Below are 24,444 nucleotides of genomic sequence, written 5' to 3' on the forward strand. Positions count from 1 at the left end.
TTGAGGGTAAACATAATGCTTATGTGGCCCAGGGTGAAAATGAGTTTGACACCCCTGTTGTAGAGGGTATTTTATATTGTTGAAAAAGAAAAAAATAAAGCAAGTCAGACCTTTATGTCAAGTGTTTACAGGTAGGCTACATTTTGTATTCTCACAAGATGAACACATGATATAAAGCAGCCTTTGAGAAATGTGTCTGCCACACTTCAGGAAATAAAGAAGAAAATGGTGAAGAGTCTACAGTAGTTGATGGGTCTTCACCTTGAAGTAGTGAGAGAGTGGCAGAGACAAATTTGTCTAATAATATATACAGTTGACACCAGAAGTGTACATACACTGTATACAAAGTCATATAACCTTTTTTTTTTCTCACTATCTGTCGTTAAATCAGACTAAACTTTTCTTGTTTTATGTCAGTTAGGATTGACAAAATTATTTCTATTTGCTAAATGTCAGAATAATGAGAGAGAGATTTGTTTTGCTACTTTCTTCAAAGTCAGAAGTTTACATTCACTAAGGTTACTTTGTCTTCAAACTATTTGGGAAAGACCAGATGATGATGATGTCATGGCTTTGGAAGCTTTTGGTAGGTTAATTGATAGCATCTGAGTTAACTGGAGGGACATCTGTGGATGTATTTAAAGGCACACCTCAAACACACTGCTTCCTTTTGTGTCAACATGGAAAAATCTAAAGAAATAAGCTAAGATATCAGGAAGAGAATTGTAGACCTCCACAAGTCTGGTTCATCCTTGGGTACAATTTCCAGATGCCTGAAGGTTCATCTGTTCAAACAGTTATACGCAAGTATTAACACCATGTGAATGTCCAGCCATCATAGCGCTCAGGAAGGAGACGGGTTCTGTGTCCCAGAGATGAAGTATTTTGGTGAGAAATGTGCGTATAAACCCCAGAATAAAAGCAAAAGACCTTGTGAAGATGCTGCTGAAGCTGGTCAGAGAGTGTCATTATCCACAGTGAAACGAGTCCTGCACCGACATGGTCTGAAAGGATGCTCAAAGAGGAAGAAGACATTACTCCAAAAGCAACATAAAAAAAGCCAGATTACAGTTTGCAAATGCACACAGGGACAAAAACCTTCATTTCTGGAGACATATCCTGTGGTCTGATAAAACTAAAATTGAACTGTTTGGCCATAGTGACCATCGTTACATTTGGAGGAAAAAGGAGGAAGCTTGCAAGTCTGAGAACACCATCCCAACTGTGAAGCACGGGAGTGGCAGCATCATGTTGTGGGGGTGTTTTGCTGCAGGAGGGACTGGTGCACTTCACAAAATAAATGGCATCATGAGGAAAGAACATTATGTGAAAATATTGAAGCAACATCTCATGACATCAGCCAGGAAGTTACAGCTTGGTACAAATGGGTTTTCAGATGGACAATGACCCTAAGCATACCACCAAATTAGTTACAAAGTGGTTTACGGACAACAAAGTCAATGTTTTGGAGTGGCCATCACAAAGCCCTGATCTCAATCCTGGAGAACATTTGTGGGCAGAGCTGAAAAGGCGCGTGGAGCAAGGTGGCCAACAAAGCTGACTCAGTTACACCAGTTCTGTCAGGAGGAATGGGAAGAATTCCAGCAAACTATTGTGAGAAGCTTGTGGAAGGAAACCCAAAACATTTGACCCAAGTCATACAGTTTAAAGGCAATGCTGCCAAGTACAAAGGCAATGTATGTAAACTTTTGACTTTGAAGAAAGTAATAAAATATTCTCTAAAAATTCTCTCATTCTTCTGGTATTTAGAAAAAAGAAATCATTTTGGTAATCCTAACTGACCTAAAACAGGAACATTTTTGTCTGATTTATTGTCAGACGGTGAGAAAAAAAATAATGGTTATATGTCTTTTTATACAGTGTATGTAAACTTGTGGCGTCAACTGAATAACATAAATTAGCTTTGGTAATTTCAATATTAAGGTGAAAGCCCAACAATACCACATAACATAAAAATTGACCTAACTAATTTCAATATTAATATTAGGACCTAAAATATTACATACGACACAAATTTACCTCATTAATTTAAAGGTAAAGTCCTTACAGTACTATGTTTTATACAAAGTTCCTTCACTTATTTAAATATTAGTCTGAAAACCTTATAGCATTTTTTTATTATACAAATTTATCTGAGTCCCTAAACTATTAAGGTTAAGGCCCTACAATATATTATACAAATGCATTGAAAAAAATATAGATATTAAAGTTAACACCCTACAATATCACACAGATCTAATTTAAATAATATAAGGCTCTACAATACTTTAGTTACACAAATTTACCTTACTAAGTTTAATGTAATTGTTAAAGCCCTACAGTATTATATACTGTGCAAATTTTCCCAACAAATTTAAATATTAAGGTTAAAACCCTGCAATATTATATATTGTACAAATGTTAACTACCTATATATATATGCCCATACAAAATTATGCATCCACGTAAATATATTTAAAACAGAACAAATAAATAAATAAAATTACAATTTGGGCTGTGTGATTTTTATTTCATATTTTCTGTTTCTCTAGAGAGGCACTATTTCCGACACACTGCAAGTACATGTGTTATTTTTTTAATAAAGCTCCTAAGTGATATCTTTGAGGACATAAACTTGCATATTGAACACTATTTTACCAACTATTTCCACCACAATAAATAACAATACTTCCCCAAAGAGAGAAACTACTCAGGCAGTGGCCATGACCGCCACTTTCACCGTTTAGTTATATTCTATCTAATCTCAATTTTATCCCGACCATGCTGCCTTCAAGGTGCTTTGCTGGTCACAAGGTTTCAGGAATCCGTCCATGTTCCCACAGTCTCCAACCAAATCGCCACAACACACCGGCTACGGCGACCCACGAGGGTCTGTAGCGCTTAAAGCTTTCCGGGTTCGCTGTGTCAACAGTCGCACAGAGTGCTGCTACCGTTGTGGAGGAACGACGATGTCGGAGCAGGAGTCTCTGAGGTGCTCCAGTGCCAGGAACCGTGGAGGCGTACAGAGGGTGGAAGGAAAACTGCGAGCCAGTGTAGAAAAGGGGGACTACTATGAAGCACACCAGATGTACAGGACTTTATTTTTTAGGTAAGACTCCGTGTTAGGCTGCTAGCTTTGGTTGTAATTGTCATTCGGCGTCGAGGCCTGTCTGTTCCAGATCATTCTGATGTCAACCTTGCTGCTACACCTGCCTGTGTCTGATTGGTTGGATTTCACTGTGGACCCGCCCACTCCTGTCGGTCCGTGTGTTTGTTTGGACAGACGTCGTTTCAATCTTCCAAAACGGGACGGCTAACTTACTACAGCTAGTTAGCTGTTTAGCATCACCACTACCAGCAAGCTAATGATAGCCGAATTCGAGTTAGCAAGATTACCAATACGAGACAGTTAGACAGTCTTTTTTTGTACATTATTGAAAAAGATTGGTAATCGGCAAATCACACGAATGGAACGGATAAGTGTTTTGTTAACGTCTGTCGCTGCCGAAACGTGTTAGTTGAGTCAGTCCAGCTGTGTTAGCATTTAGCCAGGTAGCCTCATTCTGCTCCGCCGCAGTCTGGGGTATGGTTGCTCGACATGGGTTTGATTAGTATAAATATTGTGTCTTGATTTAGAGCTGCTTACACTGACATTGCCAAATTTTCAGCATCTTGGATAAGCCTAGTAAAAGTTGTTCCTTTCTGTCTCTTATTTATTTAAGGAGCGGTTACACATTAAAGGGTGTACAATCATAACTGAGTGTTGCCACATCATTTAAAACCTGATTGCTATTTATGGTCATGAAAAGATTAGTTTTGCTGTCATATTCGTGACCATTTGCCTCTAGCACAGTTTAACTGTGTTGTTCAAATCTAATTAAAGCTTATCACAGAGTTAATTGGGTACTCTCCTACTTCTTTGGCCTGATCTTCCTCAGTACTGACACTAATAATTGTTATTTTAACTCCTGAAAATGCAAGACAGCCAGTCTAAAGTTACTATAGCTGACCTGTGGTGTGCAAGAAAGTTAATATACCTAATGTCATATTCACATTCGTAGTTTGTTTTGTATCTCAGCTGATGCAAATGAGTGAGGCCAGCAAATGTGTGCGAGTCTTGATAAGCTGATAGTATCATCTCATGTGTCGTGCTGATATGCCTGTTTTTCTATAGGTACATGTCACAGGCAAAACATGCTGAGGCCAGGGAGCTGATGTACAATGGTGCTCTGCTCTTCTTCAGCTATAACCAGGTATATGCTGCTCCAGTTTTTTTTTCTCAAAAGCAATATCATGTTGAAAAGTAGTTCAATTTGACTGTATTTAATAGCCCAAGTTGTGTAAATATAATAAAAGAATAACAGTGAAGCTCTGCCTGCATGATTGGAAACTTTTGATTGTGATTAATCTAAGTGTAGAGGGCTGATGATAACATATACTAAGCAAACAGCATATAAACTGGGGTTTGATGGTGGTTGCACATATGGGTTACTATTAATCATCAGGTTTCCATACATGTAAATAAATATTCTTGTGTGCATGCAGAGACTTACACTTTCCAGCCTGAGAGTGCACACAGTTCTGTATCAGTTAGATGATAAATTCATGTTTACTGCATTCATTAGGCCTTTCTCACAACTTTTTGTGGCAGTATAGAGTTAGAAAATAAAGTTGATTGTCTTTTGCTTTACAGCAAAACAGTGCAGCAGATCTGTCCATGCTGGTGCTGGAGGTTTTGGAGAAATCTGAGACAAAAGTGGAAGATGACATATTAGGTGGGTGGCAAACTTTTAAAGTTCCCTTTTCAAAGAATCCAGGTCATCTACCAGACATCCTCTACTAAGCTGCGTTCGTACGTTTTCAGTTTGACTGATGATGTATACAGTATGTTGTGCTTTTTGGATACGTTGTCTCATTATGGTGCAATTCAGAAAGTTGTGTTGATATTGGATGCGATGGGATTTTATTGTTTGGTACTGCCCTCAATGTACAGCAAAGATGTGCTATACAGCAACATTTACATAAAGTGTATCTACAAAACTGGAGCTCTTAAATGCCAACTTTTAAAGTGGACTCCACTTTTACTCAAAGATTTGTTGCATCAGTGAGTACAGTACATACCAGTACATTTTTATTGAAATGAGTACTGCTTTACACAGAGAAGAACATTATGTCTTAGAATGTAAAAAATGAAAACAAAAACAAACAAAAAAAATAGCTAAAATGCATTATTTATGTCCTGATCAGCAAGATGGATTGTTTTATTGCAATGAGACATTAGTGGCATAGATAAATATTGGTGGCTTCTGCATTGTGTTTTATATAATGAATAGTTGTTACAGATCTACTGTTGATTGGCCTTGACATTAATCTGCTTCATGTGTGTGATATTTGATTTGAATAACCACTGACAAACGCTGTAGCAAGTAAATCATAGTGACTTTCAAAGAAACCTGCCCTCCAGAAGAACAGTCGTAGGACATTTCAGCTTTCAGGATACCTTCTCTGATGTTGTGGTTTTGGTTGTGTGTGTTTGTGGAGCAGAAAGCCTTGCTAAGCTGTTCAGTCAGATGGACCAGAACTCTCCAGAGAGGGTAGCATTTGTGTCTAGAGCCTTGAAGTGGTCCACAGGAGGGTCTGGCAAGTTGGGCCACCCAAAACTACACCAGCTGCTGGCCGTCACCTTGTGGAAAGGTAATCAGTTAATCATTTCTTGTGGTGCTTTGTAACAATTAATGTAAATAATCAGCACGCACAATAGAAAATTCTCAATATTTTGTTCTTTCTTATGAATATTGTGTGTTTTCTCAGCATCACGTAACACGGTGAAATCAAAATTTTCTTTCTGTGTTTTTCAAAATTACACACTTTCAGAAAAAAAACCCAAAGGAACAAAATTTGCTAGTTTTATTACCCAGTCATGAAATGTGTCAGTGTTCCAAAAAAAGCATAATTTGTTATCACATTTGCTCCCTATTGCTGCCAGTTCCTTGTCCACAGTCAGTCCTTGGTTAATTATGTCTCTGTGGCATGTCCTGAGTGCGCGAAAGGTGTCAAGTGACACCCTAGCTGGTGTGTGTTGCTGTTTACATTGTTTTTGATGTGCGTGCTTTCTTGTACCAGCGTGAGTCTTAAAATCCTAACATTAAAAACGTCAACATTTTGTCTGTTCAGAGCAAAACTACAGTGAGTCTCGCTATCACTTCCTGCATTCATCTGATGGGGAGGGCTGTGCGCAGATGCTGGTGGAATATTCAGCGTCGCGAGGCTTCCGCAGTGAGGTCGACATGTTTGTGGCGCAGGCCGTCCTACAGTAAGTGAACTGTCACTCCCACACTTTAAAACACTGATATTAACAGATGATATCAAAACACAGTAAAATTTAAGAATCAGCCCTACTGTTTAGTTAAGAATGAGAAGAATGATGCCCAACCTGGAAATATCTGACCTTCAACCTGGAAATTTGTGCAGATTGCGTCTCAGTGCATGTAATCCAAGAATTCTGTTAACTTGTAGTATTCAGAGACGGTATGCAAGGGAGAGAATGTGGTATTGATGCATCCCTCTTGAGCATATCAGCCTGCAGTCATATCCATTTTCTATCTCTCAGCCGTTTCTTTTAAGAGTCTTTGAGCTCTGTGTGATTCTGTTCTGTCACACTTACTCTGTTTTCTTTCACTTCTTCTCTGTATGTCTTTATTCTCTGTCCCTTCTCTATTTCTGTCCTCTCCTTCTCTCATCTCACAAACCCTCCAGGTTCCTCTGCTTAAAGAACAAAAACAGCGCTTCCGTGGTGTTCAGCACGTACACAGAGAAACACCCGTCCATAGAGAAGGGCCCTCCCTTTGTCCAGCCTCTACTAAACTTTATCTGGTTTCTGCTGCTGGCAGTGGATGGGTGAGCAAAAACATTGCATTTAACTCTTAAAAACCCGACTGCCTCTAGCATAATGTCTTGCAGTATTTAAAGCTTTTCCGTTTTTTGTTTTTTTTTCCTCAGGGGTAAATTAACAGTTTTCACAGTGTTATGTGAGCAGTATCAGCCTTCTCTGAAGAGGGATCCCATGTATAATGAGGTGAGTGTTCTGATTCTGCTTGATACTCACAGCACAGTGTGTACCATGTTTGCTGTGCATACTCTGACTCTAAACTTTGACTCTAAAATTTGAGCTATGATCATGAAAAATATGTATTATTGAAAATATTGTCTTATTTATATTATGGTGGAATATTTTGTGTAAACAGTTTTTGTTCTGGGGTCTAATTCTCTCTTTTTTTCCCTCCTCCTTTTGACATTTTACTGGCTCAACAGTATCTCGACAGAATAGGACAGCTTTTCTTTGGTGTTCCACCCAAACAGTCTCCATCATACGGTGGACTCCTAGGTAAGTTGACGAAGACTTTTCGTTTGACCAGATGTTAAGAATTACTGCAGAAATGGCTTTTGACTCAGTCGAGGAATTTTTACTTGGGTTACGACGTTCTGACTTTAATTGTAAGGTTATTAAGTGTCACATACTACTCACCAGCTGTTAAGATAAATGGCAGCTTTTCAGGATTGATGACTCCTAAATGGGGATTCTGCCAAGAAATGTCTCTTCAGTCTCACCTTCTTCACATTATTCATAGAGCTGCTTGAATGAGCAGTTAATGAAGATGTTAAAAATAAATGACAAGAATCTTAATGAATGAAATCCAGTGCAGGATGTCTGAATGCAAATGATGCAGTTGTGACTTTCACAAACCTGGAGTGTAACCTGCTGTAAAAGATTAAATAACTTTAAATTATCTAATATAAGTCTACAGAAAGCTCAAACCTTCCCTTACTAGTATACTCAAATGAGAACACATACATGAAGTGGAACTTCAAATGGAAAACTGCTAACTTTTAAATAACCAGTCCAAATACTAATTGATTTAGCTAATATTTACACACTTGGTCCTATACCATGTTTTTAGACAACATGATGTTCATATCTGCCAACAGATTTTGGGGTTTAAAGGGTTGATCCCCTTTTGAAAGGAAAATATCAGTACAATGTAATATTGTAAATGATCGCACCATTATATGCACTTTATTTTGTTTCATGTTGCATTCAACAGGAAATCTGCTGAACAGCCTGATGGGTTCGGGTGAGGATGACGACGGTGCTGAAGAAGCCCAGGAGGACAGCAGCCCAATAGAACTAGACTGAGCCTGCAGCCTGGGACAAAGTCAACGAACAAACAACCACGAAAAAAAAAAAAGAGGAAGACCAACCCCGCCTCCCTCCTTCACCTCCACAACGGGGTCAAGGCGAGGCGCTGGTCCGTGTTTTCAGAGGCGTGCTGTTTCACAAAACTCCCTCCATTCTCCCAACCATCCAGTCCAAAATCAGAACAAGTCTCACGCCGCCAAAACATCCCCGTCAGCACTGCCCGGACTGACTGCGCCAAACTGCAAAACTCTTCCCGTGCTGAATTATTGTAAGACTATATTATTTTATTTTAACCATCATTTTTTGTTAGTTTGGGACTCTTGCTGTCTGTGTCGGGGTGTTTGCTTTTTAAACAAGAGATAACGAACTGTCCTCTGCCCGTGACAACCTGCTCCCAGGAGATGGGCGTGGTTGGAGTCCTCCAACTGGGGGAGACAGCCTCACAAGTGTAACCCCTCTTCATAATGTTGTTTACATCATTTTAAGAGGGTTTAGTCAGCTCACTACAATTCTCTACATGTTTTGTTTTGTTATGCAGCCACACAGCTCGATCAGAGCCTTGGTGCTGCTGCAGTTTTTTCAATGACTTATTCCGTTACAAGTCTCTTCTTTCGGTAGTAAATTAAATTGTACTTTTAGCCAAGGCTACGTTTCAGCATTGCATCTCTAGTTTAATGGACATAAAAAGACATCACAGCTCTGTGTACGCTATTGTCAGAGGTCATGTTGCACCTTGAATATCAACCAAACAAACAATTTCTTTTGTAGTGTAGATTGTAGTGTCTTTTTCTTTTGTTCAGATTACTGCGAACATACAGCCGTCTGTATACAAATAGCTCCATTGTAGCAGCCAAACTTTTTTTTGTGCACTTGTTCAACTGCTGCTAAGCTCCTTTACATCTTCATGCGGAATTGTCTGTCAGGAAAAAAAAATCCAGGTTGGATTTTTGTTAGTTTTAAGAAATTCTGGCAATGACTTACTCGAAGCACTTATGAAAGAAGCAGAATTAGATATTGGGAAACTGTGTTGCATGCTGTAAATTGCTAATATTGAAATTTGCTGCTTACCCGACTCCTTTATTTCCGTCAGACAATTCCTCTTGGAGACGATCAATAATAAAAAAACGAGCTCAGCCAGTGCACACCAAGAAGCTCAAGTTCATTCAGTCGCTGCTGTTTATCAGTGTTAAATCCATTGGCCGTCAGAGAACACAGCTTTCTTTTCTTTGCTCACATCAATCTGTCCTCAACGTTTTTTGTCCTTGTAGTGACATTCGATCAGTCCAGCTCTTGTCAATCTGCAGTTCCTTTTAAAGCCCCAGCGATGATTCATATTATCTTAAAAGCATTTCAGTTCCCCTGCAGTGTCCAAATTTTCATTAAATACCAGAAAACTAGGAATATCCAGTGGTCTTCCAATCCAGATTAATGTTTATGTACTTTTTTGTAATTATCTAGGCTGGGCGATGGAAGTCCCAAATGGCCAATATTAATAAAACCATCACAAAACAAGAAATAGAATGAACAGAGTGAAACAAATATGAACCAATACATTGTAAAATGATTCAAAACAGTAGCTTTAACGAAATTTTGGGAACTTGTATATTCAATAAAGTGAACTCTAAGAAGAAAAACAAGATTGCTGTTGATAATTAGCTGTTATAAATAAATTGAGTAATGGAACAGGTTTTTGGTTCTTTCACTGTTTCACATTTGATTAATGATTTCTTATATTTCATGTGTTTAATGTTGGCCCTTTTGGTGTTCCATACAGGACTGGCTGACGCAATGTCACATGGCTACAGCGGGACAGATAGCGTAGTGCTGGTTTGTCCGTGTAAATGCTCTGCTGTGGTAGCATCTGTCTAATGTTGGTGTTGACGATGTAGGAAAGAGACCAGTGATGTGGCAAAGAGTTAACCGCAGCACTAACTAAAAATTGGGGGGAAAAAAAAAAGATAATCTAAAAGTCTAGTGTAAAAACCTGCAAACACTGTTTAAATGACTCAACTTAGACAAAATATTGTGAAAGGTTTCTCTCTGGTGCCCGGCTCATCACGCAGGCTTCTCTGTTGCACCACTGAGGTCGACCATCTGAAGGGAAATTCAGGCCTAAATGGCTTTTAGGTTCCTTAGCAACAAAACACATTTTCTGAAGAGGTCAGTTTGGAGGACGACATCAGAGGATGTGTTCTGGTACTCATGATTGCGCTTTATTTTTTTTTTATTCAGTGTTAAATGTTACAGTGTCCTTTTATGTGAAGCTGGAACAGAAACATGTAAAAGGAGGAAGGAATGAAACTCGATTTTTATTTATTTTTTTGTTAACCTGAAAGCCGCTTAAGTCAGAATTGCCCTGTAATTACCTGGATAATGTGTGTGACCAAAGGCCTACTGTGTCAGTGAACATCATCACAGCTGTTTGTTTTTGATGATTTTTGTCCTTTGAGAACTAAAGCGGAGTGTTTGCCTTTTCAACAGTTCACTAATTCAGTAAATAAACTACAACTGAGAAGAGTTTGAGAATGTCAAACGGCTTCCTCTCCATTTTTTTGTTTATTGCATCATGTAGTGTATTTCAAACTGATATCTGAGACACAAGTAAAAAACGGACTGTAGATACTGTAAGCAAAACAATACAACTGATATCAATGAGACAGAGGGGGTACTTGTGTTAAAGTAACTGGGCTTTCAGAGGAAGGTGTGTGGAGACTCTTTTCTGGCCTTCCCAGCTCTGTTTTAGGTTGCTGGGAAAGTCAGTTTGAATCTCTTGTGGTTTTGAGTTGAGAAGAAGAGGCTGTGGGAGGAAACATTCTTGAACACTGATAAATCAGTTTGAAGTCGAGGAGTTATGAAACTCTGGGGAATTACTGCAATCTGAGATAAGTAGTGTGAATATGTCACATCCAAAGGGCCTTTAAAGCAAATGTCTCATGTTCTAAAAAGAAAAATTAAGGCATTTTTAAACTGCTCAGTGCTTCTTGTTAGTTTTATTTACACAAACTGGAACGGACCACTTTTCTTAAACAATTTTACAAACAATGCCGAGGAAGTCGTTCAGGTGCGGGACTGTAGAGCGAGCCTCTGGACTGTGTCTGACAGGTGAGCCATGTCGGGCTGCTGAGCCTGATGTTTGATGAACTCCAGAGTCCGAACCTGCAGCAGACACAGAAACAAGTCCGGCTGCATTCACAAAAAGCTTGTTTATGGCCCTGCTCACTTCAAAAATGTGCTTGAGTTGTAAACTAAGGAATTTGACTCCACTATGATGAAACGCCTCAATGCTGGCGTTAATGGTTCTCTCCAAATTTATAAATATGGGCATTTCGAGGGTGGAAAAGGGCTCAACGTTGCAAGGCTAGTGTTGACAGAGAGCCAACATTGGGATTCATCAGTGTCATGAAATGTATTTAGGCTTCAGGCGTCACTGGGGCTGACGCCTCAAACTAATGTTCGCAATCACTATCTTCTGGCCTGGGGATGGCATTGAGCAACTCCTGACTTGCATACCCAACTGGGGGTAAATCTACATTCTAAACAGTAAAGAAAGCTGAAAATGTGAGTCTGTCATACTGATTAATGAGACTGAAATTTAAACCAAGTACAGGCAAAAGCTAATGCAGGTAGAGCTGCTTGAGGAATCAGTAAAATGTGAACTCACAGAGATCCGAGTCTCACAGAATCCGTGTTTGTGGCTGAGGTTCCACAGGTTGACAGCCAGCTGGCTCAGCTTGTTGTTCCTCAGGTCACCGTGAGCCAACAGGACGCCAAACAGGGAGAAAGCTAGAGCGCCTTGACGTCGTGGGTTCTGCTGCAGGAGAGTCCGTGAGACGCTTGTCAGAAATCTAGCATAATAACTTTGATTTTCAGGATCAAGAATAACTTTATTGTCCCAGGTGTCTAGGGCTATTCACTCATGCTGCAGACAACACAAGCAGCAGGTTTTTAGGAAACCTGAAATCTGGATCATCATTAAAAACCTGATCACATTTTACCAAGAAATTCTTTAAAATCAAAGCATAACCTTCACTCAGCTTTGTACACTGAAGTGAAAAGACTTATCGCACCATTTTTATTCATTTCTGAGCGATAAGTGCCATGACAACAAAAACTTGTCACAGTGAGGTGTTTCTGTGTGTCCTCACCTCATCCCGACCGAGCGCCTTCAGATGGTCCAGGATCTGACCGATCAGAGTCTCACACAGCTTGTTGATCTCTGACAGAAACTTGGGGTCTCCTCCATATAGAGTCTCATTGGAGTCCACTGAGAGCAGGACACAGAGAGAAAAGCTTCATTCAGTTGGGATATAGGCTTGGCCAGGTTTGCCATAAAGTGATCACATACAAAAATCCTTCCATATGTCACAATAACTAACAAACAAAAGTCATGAGTAGAAGCTGAACTATGACAGTGTTACAACTTGATCATCTACATGTACACAGATTATAAGGTTGGTTTGGTTATGTGAGTGTGTTGTTACCTTTGGGGATAGAATAGAGATACGTTTCCTGGCTCATGGCGGCCAGCACGGGCAGAGCGCTGACGTAAACCCGCACTTTGGCATCACTGTTATCCTCCCAGGTGTAATCCTGGACCATGTTGAGCAGACCGCGGACTAAGTAGAGCACCCCATGCTCCGGATGGTCCTGTAAACACATACACTTTGGTCAGGGAATACTGGGGAGAGTATAGGTATGGTACAAGTCCTGGAAAGACACAGGAACTCTTCAGACATTTATTTCATGAGACGGGTGTGTCAGACAGGAAGGAGAATAACAGACTCCTGCACACTGTCTTCTAACTTGTAAAAATACATTTACGTTTTTGTGTTAGACCTATAAAAGGCAGATGGTTTGTTACATCTTGAATAGGCAGAGGCAACATACAGGAAGTTAGAAACCCTGTGTATAGCAACAGACATAAATGTGCAAAGTACTGATGCTTAACACCCCCCTAAGGGCCAAACTACAATTCTAAATAAAAACATGAACAAATGATGAACAAATAGAATCCATCATAGTAAATACAATAAGGTCTCATAATATTTCTGTGCTGGGAGGTTGATGAGACAGAATTGCGAGTGTTACCGGGACGACTAGCAGCGTTGCCAAGAAGTTGTTGATGAAGTCCAGCAGGAAGCTCTCAGAGGAGCGAAGTTTTCCCTCAACACTGATGGAGCGAGGAACCTCTGGGAGAACACTGACCGCTGCCTGAAGGAACGCATCCGCTGGAGGAGAGGGGAGAAAGGTGGAAAGATTAAGGGAGGAAGAAAAGGTGTGAGAGAGACGGAAAATAGGTAGTGAGAAACAGTAGGTAGGAGGGAGGGAGAGGTGGGAATACACAGGAGAAAATAGACGGTGGGAGAGGAGGAACAAATGAAAAGGAAAGACAAAGAGGGACAAGAAGTGACTGATATAAATTTGGTGTAAAAAAATTCAGAATCGCTGAAATGCAGCAGCTGCTCACACTGGGAGAGACACTGGTTGGCCAAGGCAACCTGCCCAGACAGCAGGTAGAGGCTGAGACGACTAAAGATGCTGCTGAGAGACGGGATGGTGATGAAACTGTAGGCAGCACACGCCTGCAGGAGAGACGGAGACAGACGCAAACCCATTAACTGGCAGTGATTAACGGTTTTCCAAGAAGCTCTTGTGTCTCTGGCACTGCAGAGATCTCATCCTGCAGGAATGTATGGAGGTGATTAGACTCTGTGTGTCTTTGACTCACTCTGACGAAGGCAGCAGTTTTTCGGGAGTGACTCCCTCTCATCACTCTCAGGGTCTCCATGGCCAGCTGGTTCACCGTCTGTCAATGACGAGGTTACAGGAAGAACCTGAAGACTGGGTTTGTGTGCGTCAATATTAAAACACTGATGTTAAACAGGGATTTATACTGACGTGGATGAGCTGCACCAGAACTGGCTCCAGGTTACAGAAAGTGGCTCTGGCCTCCACACAGAAGCTCAGCTGCTGCTCAAAGTCTCGACCAAAGGAAACCTGAATAGACAGTTAGACAGACAGATAGTTCCCGTTTTATCAATAGATTTTATCAGAGTCATTTTGCATCAGAGCTCAGAAGAAATTTGCAACATCAAAATATGATTTTCTGATTGAAGCTCATCTATGAGAAAGTCACAAGGTTGAAAAGAGCCACAGGACAATATAATAATACATTACAATTATTTCTTTCTTTTTATAAAATTCTCTGTGTTTATATGGTTTTAGGTCTTTAAATTCCAACAATGAACTGATAACATGTATCTGTGAAGCCAAACAGACATGAAACTGCTCATCAGCCAATTGTCCAATTTCTTTTAAGCCTGTACAAATATAAAGACGATGTAAAAAATGGCCTAAACTGTTGCAATGTTATAATTAAACTGCTCTGATTAAAGCTGGAAGTCGACACTTTAAACCCATCTTGACTGCTTCACTTTAAATCCACTGTGGTGTAAAGAAGCAAAATTATGAACATTATGTCAATGTTCTACACTCATGGAACTGACTGTATTTTATTCCTCATCTTGCTTTGCTGCCGGCCAAAATCTATTAAAAACACAGATTTGAGCCACACAGTTTTACGCTGGGCAACATGTTCCTTCATTAACACAAACACAACATGTCGTTATTTTGAGTGAATTCCACGTCGACAGTCCTGCAGCTATAAATAATGAATGTACGAGGGCATCAAATGTGTAACACGATTTACTTCTGTTTGAGTTATGTTTGTTAAAATGCACAATGCTTGTCTGATTTATAAAATAATTTTCTACATTTTAGATTTAAATACGTATTTTGAGCCATTTTTTAAAAAGATTTCTGTCTTCAGCAGAAACCAGTGGGCTTCATGTGGAGAGACCCGGACAGCTGAGTGATGGATGAGAAAATAGTTGTGTTTCATAGGATGTGTTGGCCATAAATTAATTGTGAATTGAAGTCTCACCATGCGGATGAAGCCGATGATCAGCAGCGCTAAAGATCTTTTCTCATCCTCCAGAGTAAGAGCGCTGCAGGACAAAGAGCAGAGAAGTTACTGATGGAAAACAGTCACCTGGTGATCAGATGACCAGCCACTAGATTAAATAAGAATTACTATGACAACAGACCTCAAACTACGAAGAAAACTGGGCAAGATAATAACGACAACAACAACAACAATAATAATAAAGTTGAAATTGACAAAAGTAATAATAAATAAAAATTTAATGAAAATCATGACATTGCTTTTGAATTGTGGTTCAACAAAAATATTAAAAACAACAACAACAAAGAACAAAACAAGCAAACAAACGTGATGGGACCCATAAACTAATATTTTGTTGAACAACCCTTTGAGCCAATCACTGGTATCAAGTGTTTTCTGTAACTCTCAGTCAGACGTCTGCACCTGTTGACAGGTATTTTGATTTTGGCCCACTGCTCATCAGCAAAGTGCTCTAATTTGTCCAGGAGTGTTTTTTTTTTTTAAATTATTCTTTTCAACCACAATTCAAAAGCAATGTCTAATTTCACTAAATTATAATTTAGAAATTTTTTATTTATTATTACTTTTTTCAGTTTCTAGTTATTTGAGTGACTATTGTGAATTTTGCCTTTTCTTAGAAGGGTTTGAATACATTTGCGGACGACTGTACATGAAGAGGCAATTGGATATATTAACTCAAATCCAAATGAAAACTACAATTATGTCATGAAAAGCACAACATTTACCAAATGCCTAAAAGACAACGACTATCTAATTTAAGATGAATAGAACACACAGAAACAAATTCCCTACTTGACAGAGTCGTGCATGGTCTTGCAGATGTGCAGCATGGCGTTGAGGATGACCGGGTCTCTGGTGAGCTCCACCTGGTGTCTGCAGAAGACAAAACAACGGATGGAGACACATTAAAAGAAGACATTTTTAAAGAAGGTATCACATCTTTTCTGTCACAAACTAAATCTCCTGATCTCAACCAACTCTTACCTGATGAAGACCTCCATGATGGATTTGCAGACCTCCACCCTCACGCTGTCCTTCTGGAACATGTCGAGGAACGGCAGGAAACGCTCCTGAGGAACAGAAAAGTAGCAAACTGTGGAACTGTGGCTCGATGAGGGGAAGTCGCAGGTCATGTTCAGCTTGTTCAGAGTTTGATGAAGCATTTGAAACTGGCAATACTCACCATGGAGAAGAGGACGGAGAAGTCATGGAGGTAGGTGAGGATCTTCCGGATCACTGACTGCAGCTACATGTGAAAACAAAAACTAAACAGAGTCAGTACAGAGCAGACGATGAGAGGATAAGGGGCAATAATTTAGATTTGAGGCAGCAAAATAAGTCACTGTGTCAACCTGAGGATAGGCGTCTTCAAACGCTCGGTCAGGCGTCATGTGTTTGATGATGTCAGCCAGAACTGTGTTGACTTCACGTTTCTGAGAGTGAAAGAGAGAGACAGAGCTGAAGAAAGCGAAGCAACTCCAAATAATGAAAGGTGCTTTGACTGTGTTTTGCTCACTGTAAAGTGTCGGCAGGTGAACTCCACCCAGATTTCAGCACAGTTGACGTAATCCTGAAAACCACAATGACATTTTGAGTAAAAACCTGGAAAATTTTGATTTAAGCAACAGTCGTAATAGAAGCCAGCAGCAGCGTTACAGAACCTGAGGACTGCGAACTTTGGTGATGACCTTCCAGGCTTCGTTCAGGATCGTGAGCCGCTCAGATTCTGGAGGATCTGCACAAGCCAGACTGCGACCCAGAGATCCGAACAACAGATGCTGGCAGAAGACAACAAAACAATCATTCATATCTGAACCAGTGACCTCAACAACAGAACAAGCTCCTATATTCCAAACAAATTAAAAAACTTCCATTCTAATCTTTTACATTAACATATTGTTGGGGTCAAAAGTAGAAATGAAACTCATGACACTGTCTGGTGAGGTATATTACAGTCGTTCATGTCCTTTTACCTTTGGGAAGCCGGACTCGTCGCACTCTTTGATCATGCTGATGAAGTCCGTGGCTCTGGCTGCAACAAACTCTGGCCTGAACGCTCTCATTACTGAATTCAGAAGCAAGGCACTGTGGGAAACAGGAACATGGTAACTGTCTGATTAAAAAAGGACATTGCCTGTTCATCGCCAGCTCCAGAACATTTTAGATGTGGCAGGAGCACTGGGAGCGGTGTATCACTGCACAACAAGGCTAACAGCTGAATTTAAGACACGTACAATTGTATGTTTTATAGGCCTCATCTTGGAACTTTTTGAATGTACCTGGAGCAAGAGCCAGAATTGTTCTTGCAGCCCCACTGCACTACATAATATAATAAACTGCTAACTTCTTTATAAAGTTATCTGAAAAACCAACATACAGACCAAGGTTTATAATGAAGTAGAAAACTCTTCAGGTGAAAACTAACACCTTTCCTCTTATTGCAACATGATATTTTCATTGAGAAGAAAATAGCCAACACACTAACTTCTCATTTTCATTATTGTTTTGCTGCTGAAAAACTCACTTATTTCCCAGCGTCTTGCACCTCTCCATCATCTCCGTTAGCAGAGGCTGAAGTGACACACAAACAGCAATAAAAGCAGTAATTCTAGTTAGTTTGTACCTCTGTAAATATTTGACCAAGCTCAACTTTTGCAAGCAAACTACTAAAAACAGACTTTTTTTTTTTGGCCAATATTCTCCATCTTTATGAATCTAAATAGGTCCAGTTAAATACCTCTGGAGCTCGGTAGGCGATGCACTGCAGGATCCAGTTGATGGCAGGAGAGTAGAGGGTCAGGTACTCGGGCACCTCCACCCTCTGCAGGACCAGCTGGTTCTGGACGCTCTCTGCACTGATCTGCCGGAAGGTGCCGAGCAGGTCGAAGAAGTTGCGGTTCAGGCTGTCTTTCAGGTGGGGGGCCACCTCCATGCCCACCTGGATTTCAAAATAACATTTAGATTTAGAGTAAAGAGAAGGCCCAGCTGGGAACAGGATGGCGAGACAAACTTAACGTCTGACTAATCATATCTCACCCTGCAGAGGTAAGCTCTGGTGTACGCAGCCACCAGAGGATCTCCAATACCTCTGATCATGGCTGTCAGCCGAGGGAGGGTCTCCTGAATGCCACTGTGGAAGGTGGAGGGACAGAAGGAGGCAGAAAGCAAAACTACTTTAGCAGGATGGACAATTTGTTATGTCCAGTGTAGAGACCAACACATATTTCTGTTATCCGATATTGGCCTATTACAGACACATCAGTATTGGTGTATATGCTGTCTGATATGTGCCAAACACAAAAACTCCTTCTACAGAAATAATGCTGAAAAAGATGCTTGGAGGCAACTACATTGTTTACAACACTATCAGCACTGTCTGCAGCACATGTAGCAGAGTATGTGTCACAGCTGAGCAGATGGTACTGGGGAGCATTTCTGGGCATTAAGTTGCTTTTCAGCTGCTTATTTGTCAATATAACTCTAATATACAATATATATATATGTATGTGTGTGTGTGTATTTATATAAAAAATATCAGCTGATATATAAAGAATGGACTTCAACTCTCTAAAATTGTAAAAGTCAGTTCCTCAATTGGTCAGGCTCTTGATCAATAAAAAAAGGTATTAGAATTGGCCAGCAAACCAACTCTAATCAGTTTTTTTTGGAAGAATTCAAATATTTGACTCCATTTTACAAACATGTATGTTGTATCATAAGTCTTTCATTGCTTTACTGCACTGTCTAAAGGCTATTTAACGCATTAAAAAATAAAAAATAAAAATTAAAGCTACATCGTTATGGATCCTAAAGAGAAACCATCAGGACTCACGATTTGTTTAGGAAGCGGTTGCACTTGAGGATGGCAGCTTCAACATATCTGTGCATCCAGGTTAAAGAGTCACACTTAAACATAATATATACTTTTCACAACCACAGTCAAGTGTTTTTTAAAATCAAACCAAGTCTGACTTTAGTCCAGGTTAAAGTAAAAGTAAAAAAGGCCCTCGAAAGACAAAAATATGTACACATGTACTTCTTAATGTAAATGTAATGTTTTCTGTGAATGTATAAAATTTTAAGTCAATAGGAAAGAAGCTCAAGTGGGACATAAAGGAATTTTAGACCAGATGATCTCCAAGTCAGATCTGAGTTGTGTGATAGTGGTGAAAGATACAGTCGGGGCAGGAGCTCTCTGATGGAGGCGATCTTGAAGAACCAGTTGAGACACGTTTCTTTGGCCGTGTCGTTCACATCTTCAACTGTGAAGCCGTCTGAGGTGGAACAAAATCAAATGACACGCAGACAATAAATTAAACAATTTCGATGACAAAGGCTGCTAAAAAAGTCTAAATAATTCAAACCTGAGTACACTCACAGGCACAAATAACATCAGTATAAGTTGGATGTAGATATTGCATCCATACCTGGTAAAGGTCGTGGGTCTGAACACATGGTCCAGATTCTGTCGTACACCAGCCGGCCTACAAACAAGAAGACAGCAGTCAGAAAACATACAAACTATTTGTTTTTTTTTTTAAAGACTGAACTGAGGGAAATAAAGCCTCTTTACGCACCAAAAGTGTCGAGAATATCAGTGATGAGAACAAACTTGCTGGGGTAGAACTGGATCACAGAGGTGTCGGACAGAAGCTTGGAGCACTAGAACACACATCGTAATCAATGCTGTTATCTTAAAGAGAAGATCTGTTATTACAGCCACAGTCAATCAGCAAATCAGAGTTTGTTGTTGAAGCACCATCTGCAAGACAGTGTATATCAGACTATTCTTCCAGGGATCAGTGTTTCTAATTGCTGGGTTACCTGGATGACAATCTTCAGAGCTTTGACCTTCTGGTCGGAGGCCCAGGCCTCCTTCAGGGACTGGTTCAGCTCCTCGATGCGGTTGGCGTAATCCTGCTGGGAAAGGTTCAGCAGCTCTCTCTGGGAACCCTGAACACACACAAACAAGTAGGTCCAAACCACGTCAAGCATTTGGTGAAAACTTAAAATTAAGTGAGAACACTAACACATGCACATCTGTAAGCAGACAGCCAGCTCACCTCCTCCAGATCATCCAGCTCTTCCAGGCGAGTGCGAACTTTCTCTGAAACAGCTGAAGATCCTGGACTGAGAGCTTTTCCTAGTGAGGACAGAAGTGATTGATTTGCCTTCATTAGAAATTCTGCTTTAATGGCTTTCTTGAAATAGAAGTTAAAAGATCCAAATCTACAAGGTGAAGGCATGTTTGGATTTTAATTAGTCTAGAAAAAGTTTATTAGATTAGAACCAGCCTGTTAAAAGCACAAACAGTACTTTTTATATGTAATGTGCATCATTCTATCCTGTTAAATAATTTTCTTAAACAGAACTTTAGTTTTTAATCACCGAACAGAAGTGAATGGCGTGTTTGTCGTAGGCTATTTTAAGCCGTGTATCTGCCGCATTAGTGAGTGTTCACTGAGTCAAACTAAAGCACAGGCCAGGAACAGTGTGGGAGTGTGGCTCATTCAAGTGTTTCTGAACAACAATTAAACTTTATGACACTGAGGAATAACGTGCATCAGGCTTTGGATAGTTGAATCAGTACATTTAATCCTGTCAAAGGATTCATTGACAAAACTAGAGAATATCACTGGACTCAACATTTAAACATTTTTAGACACATTTTTCTTAAGTCGTGATGATGTCAAGTGTCAGTAAAGTTTATCATGTTGAATATTAAACTCAGGTCTTACCTCTGTCAGAGCCCATGAAAAGATTCTGTGAAAACAAGGAAATACAAATTAGGTTTCAGTCTTAGTAGGCATGAGTGTCTATAATAGCCAAGGTGTGTGTTTTAAAATGTATTTACGAAGGCTATGATTATTTTTTTCTTGCTTGCTGTAAACATCAGGTAAGAAAACGCCATCAAAGCTTTTGTCTCTCAGGACACAGAAACTAGCAAGTTTTGATTTTAGCAAAGAACTTCATCAACAAAATAAGTGATTTTTTAAAATTACATTTATTTTTCACGTTTCTACAGCTTATCAGTGTCCGGGATAGAGCAGTCAGATCTGATTTTCAATACTTTATTATTGTGGCAAAAAGAATTTATAAAGAAAATCAAATTTATTCTGAATATTGTTAACTGAGTGTTTTGTCTCTTTTTTTGGCAAATTAATTGAACTCAAAACATGACTATAGGGAGATGAAAAGACCATAAGTGTGCTGTATGTTATTCCTATGCTGAAGTGTCAACCAGATTGTTATTAGGTGTATATTAATTCCATAAAAAATTATAAGGACCGGTATATTACATCACCTCTAGTCCTGACATGGATGTAATTTATTTGACATTTGACAATTATTTATTAAAAAAAAAAAAAAAAAAAAAAAAAAAAGCCAAGACAACAATCAGGCTCCCCAAATCGCCTATATGGAGACTTCACACTGTATGTGTTTTTTTTTTGTTTTTTTTTATTTCTTAGGGATATTTTAAGTCAAGGACTGACAAAAATGGGTTATTAATTTGTACATAAATGTATGACAGTAAAAAACATTCAATGTGCTACTGAAAAGAGTCTGAAAGGAGCTGTGTGAGTCCTGCAGAAGCCCTGACTGCAGGACAACCTTTATGACTCACAATCGAGAGTTTCTCGGTGGTGGTGAACCTGGCCAGGATTTCGCCTCGCTTTGATGACCAATGCTCAAAGTCTAGTCCCACTGCCTCTTCCTCCTTCTCCCTCCTCTTCCTCCCCAGGTCCTGGAAGCACAACATCACCTTAAATATCAAGTCTGTTACCTCTGTGTTTCTGAGCACATTGCTATAGCAATAGAATATTAATAATGGCAATAGTCAACATCTGAGTGTTTCCCTGCAGGTTTCATTTTGTCCAGGTCGAGAAACTTGTGGAACAACATTTGTCCAAACACCAGCTGCTCTGTCTGCGGTAAGAACTGACCCCTGTGGAGCTGCTGTGTGTCATGGCAGGAGCCTCGGTGGCCGAGGCGGCAGCAAACATGGACAGAGGGTCGGTGCCGTCCAGCATGGAGCTGAGAGGGTCGGCGGGTGCTGAGGAAGAGGAAGACGAAGAGGAGGAGGTGCTGCCTTTACGGGCTCCACGGCGAGTCTTTGTATCCGTCACCTGGATGGAGAGGAAATGGTCAAAGCTGTTGCACCAAGATTAAAGGACTATACTGAGGTTTTGTTCATGTTTTTTTGCTCATTTTTTACTTTAAGAAAAAAACCCATCACTACTGGCTGTATGTTTAAAATTATATTGTACTTTTTCAGATTGTGCTGCAAATGTTTAAGGCAGACGTTTGTCAATTTATTTAGTTGCTATAAAGGTGCACGTTAACTAAAATAGACTATACAGGGAGTAAAGTGGATGAAGCGGGATAAAGGAAGTAGAGGAGGTTACCATGATGGGTTTGAGGGGATGGTAGTCTCCAAACTCGACCAGCGCCGCCTCAGGACGACATCTCTGCAGCTCTGCGTCATAGTTGCGTCCACGGGAACGCCTGATCACACACAGACAGCAGAGTAGACCAGGTTACTGAACACTCACTCTGATGCAGAATTCCTTTCTAAGCGCTTCTTATGTCCTGTTAGGACATGGGAGCTTTACTTAGATACTAAAATGAAGATATGTGGTGTCATCATGGGAGACAAATGCAAGCTCATGGTACCCAATATATTCAAACTAACCCCAAAGGCAGAAAGATCTTACAAGTTATTACTACTCTAACGAATTAAAGACTGCCAACATTTAAAGTGCTGTTTAAAATGCCAATAACATCTTGAAAGTGGAACAACTCTGGACCTATAATAGGTTAAAAAAAATACATCACTAGTATTGCTTGTAAGGAAAACATATGCATGTTAATTCCAGAGGTTGATTTTTGAGACTGATGCTGATCTCATCACCACGTGCTCAGCTGTGACACATACTCTGCTACATGTGCTGCTGACAGAGCTGAGAATATTGTAAACAGTAGAGTGGGAGTCGCTCTGCAGGACAAACTATGTGATGGCCTGATTCCACAAGCATCTTTTATCTCCATTGTGTTCATTAAAAGAAACAAATAGGCTGATATCTGAAAGGCCAATATTAACAGTATCAGTCAGGCTCCAGCTAATTCTGCACACATGCTGGTGTTTATCCAGAAAAAAGAGGTATTACCTGAAAGAATAAGCCATCAAGTTTCAATTTTGCACTTGTATGTATTGCCTGCTAGTATGTCTATTCCAGGGTATTTACAAGTCAAGTCAATGGTATTTACAACACAAGAAATTGACCCAAAGTGCTTTTTAATACAAATGTATATACATTTGCATAGCACGTTTAAATATTAAGTTACAAAATTAGACATGAAAAACCTAACAAATGCCTCCAATGAACAAGCACACGGAGACAATGACAATAATGACAGTGATTCATGGAAAACCTTTGACTAGCAGAGTATTTTGTTGTCTATCCAGTGATAGCTCACACTTAAATCTACACTACTCCGAATGTGAGACTGCTATTTAACCTATGCAGCGCCTTTGACACACCCCCACAGGCTAAAACCAAACCACAGCCAAACAGGTCGCAGCCATAAAAACTGTCAATAATACCGCAGTTGCTTTTGCTGGTAATGTCATGTTCTAAAACCTGCAAAAAAAAAAAAAAGTTGGCCTTACATTTGAGACGCTAACTTTTACCTAAGCGCATATTACACACGTTTCCACTGCCCGTATGTTCTCAAATGTCACACCTTGTCAATATATTGATAATTTAACCGATTTATGTTGATAATAAGGTGTTTTTATGATAAGAAAATAGCATCTTACCACTGCACCGCAGCCATTTTTCTACGTCATGTGACACTTTACGACTTCCCGGTTTGACGAAATTGTGGTAAAAGTCCGGTTTTGTTGTCACGTTAGCGTTTTGTTAAATATTCGCTGTTGTCACATTAAGAGCAACCAAAGTGGATATATGATAACGTGTCATTTTAGCATTTGGGACAATGTCAACGTAATTTGAGGGACGTTTTAGTGAACTAACGTTGCACAATAGAACTTCATTTCCCAGGATGCACAGCGCAATTTAACTTTCACCACAGAGATGAGCGAGAAGAAATTAGAGGTGCCACTTTGAGGTAATATTCCGGGTGCTGAATACGTTTTCAAGAAATGTTCGTTATTTTTCACGGGTTATAGAGTTACCCTTGCTGGGGCAGTTGTTGACATTAGCTGCCACATTTTGGTCAAAATTTCACTCAAAGTACT

The 24,444-nt window shown here is 39.9% G+C and overlaps 2 protein-coding genes across 3 annotated transcripts; one reads left to right on the forward strand and one right to left on the reverse strand.

The window, feature by feature from the left end:
- Window positions 1–2,942: 2,942 nt before the first annotated feature.
- get4 (guided entry of tail-anchored proteins factor 4) lies at window positions 2,943–10,730 on the forward strand. The gene is made up of 9 exons (XM_008303029.1): window positions 2,943–3,109; window positions 4,175–4,253; window positions 4,694–4,775; window positions 5,545–5,694; window positions 6,175–6,313; window positions 6,757–6,897; window positions 7,000–7,075; window positions 7,312–7,384; window positions 8,103–10,730. The coding sequence occupies exons 1-9, from the start codon at window positions 2,970–2,972 to the stop codon at window positions 8,192–8,194; spliced, it is 972 nt and encodes a 323-aa protein (XP_008301251.1). The 5' UTR covers window positions 2,943–2,969; the 3' UTR covers window positions 8,195–10,730.
- A 426-nt stretch (window positions 10,731–11,156) lies between these two features.
- vps35l (VPS35 endosomal protein sorting factor like) lies at window positions 11,157–24,108 on the reverse strand. 2 transcript variants are annotated; one of them, XM_008303031.1, is made up of 30 exons: window positions 24,004–24,108; window positions 22,589–22,688; window positions 22,127–22,309; window positions 21,808–21,927; window positions 20,921–20,945; window positions 20,246–20,325; window positions 20,007–20,135; window positions 19,760–19,844; window positions 19,610–19,666; window positions 19,360–19,456; window positions 19,015–19,062; window positions 18,219–18,312; window positions 17,920–18,120; window positions 17,707–17,753; window positions 17,156–17,267; window positions 16,844–16,960; window positions 16,699–16,752; window positions 16,535–16,615; window positions 16,366–16,428; window positions 16,167–16,252; window positions 15,975–16,055; window positions 15,141–15,204; window positions 14,096–14,194; window positions 13,926–14,003; window positions 13,665–13,779; window positions 13,286–13,425; window positions 12,679–12,844; window positions 12,343–12,461; window positions 11,859–12,005; window positions 11,157–11,353 (listed from the first exon to the last, which is right to left on the reverse strand). In XM_008303031.1, the coding sequence occupies exons 1-30, from the start codon at window positions 24,018–24,020 to the stop codon at window positions 11,255–11,257; spliced, it is 2,904 nt and encodes a 967-aa protein (XP_008301253.1). In that variant the 5' UTR covers window positions 24,021–24,108; the 3' UTR covers window positions 11,157–11,254. The 2 variants fall into 2 exon arrangements, with proteins under 2 accessions (XP_008301253.1, XP_008301252.1); XM_008303030.1 differs by having other exon boundaries at window positions 11,859–12,008; window positions 24,004–24,104.
- Between the last annotated feature and the right edge of the window lie 336 nt (window positions 24,109–24,444).

The sequence above is a fragment of the Stegastes partitus genome, unplaced genomic scaffold (assembly GCF_000690725.1).
Source record: "Stegastes partitus isolate 25-593 unplaced genomic scaffold, Stegastes_partitus-1.0.2 Scaffold1921, whole genome shotgun sequence".
Classification (NCBI taxonomy): domain Eukaryota; kingdom Metazoa; phylum Chordata; class Actinopteri; family Pomacentridae; genus Stegastes; species Stegastes partitus.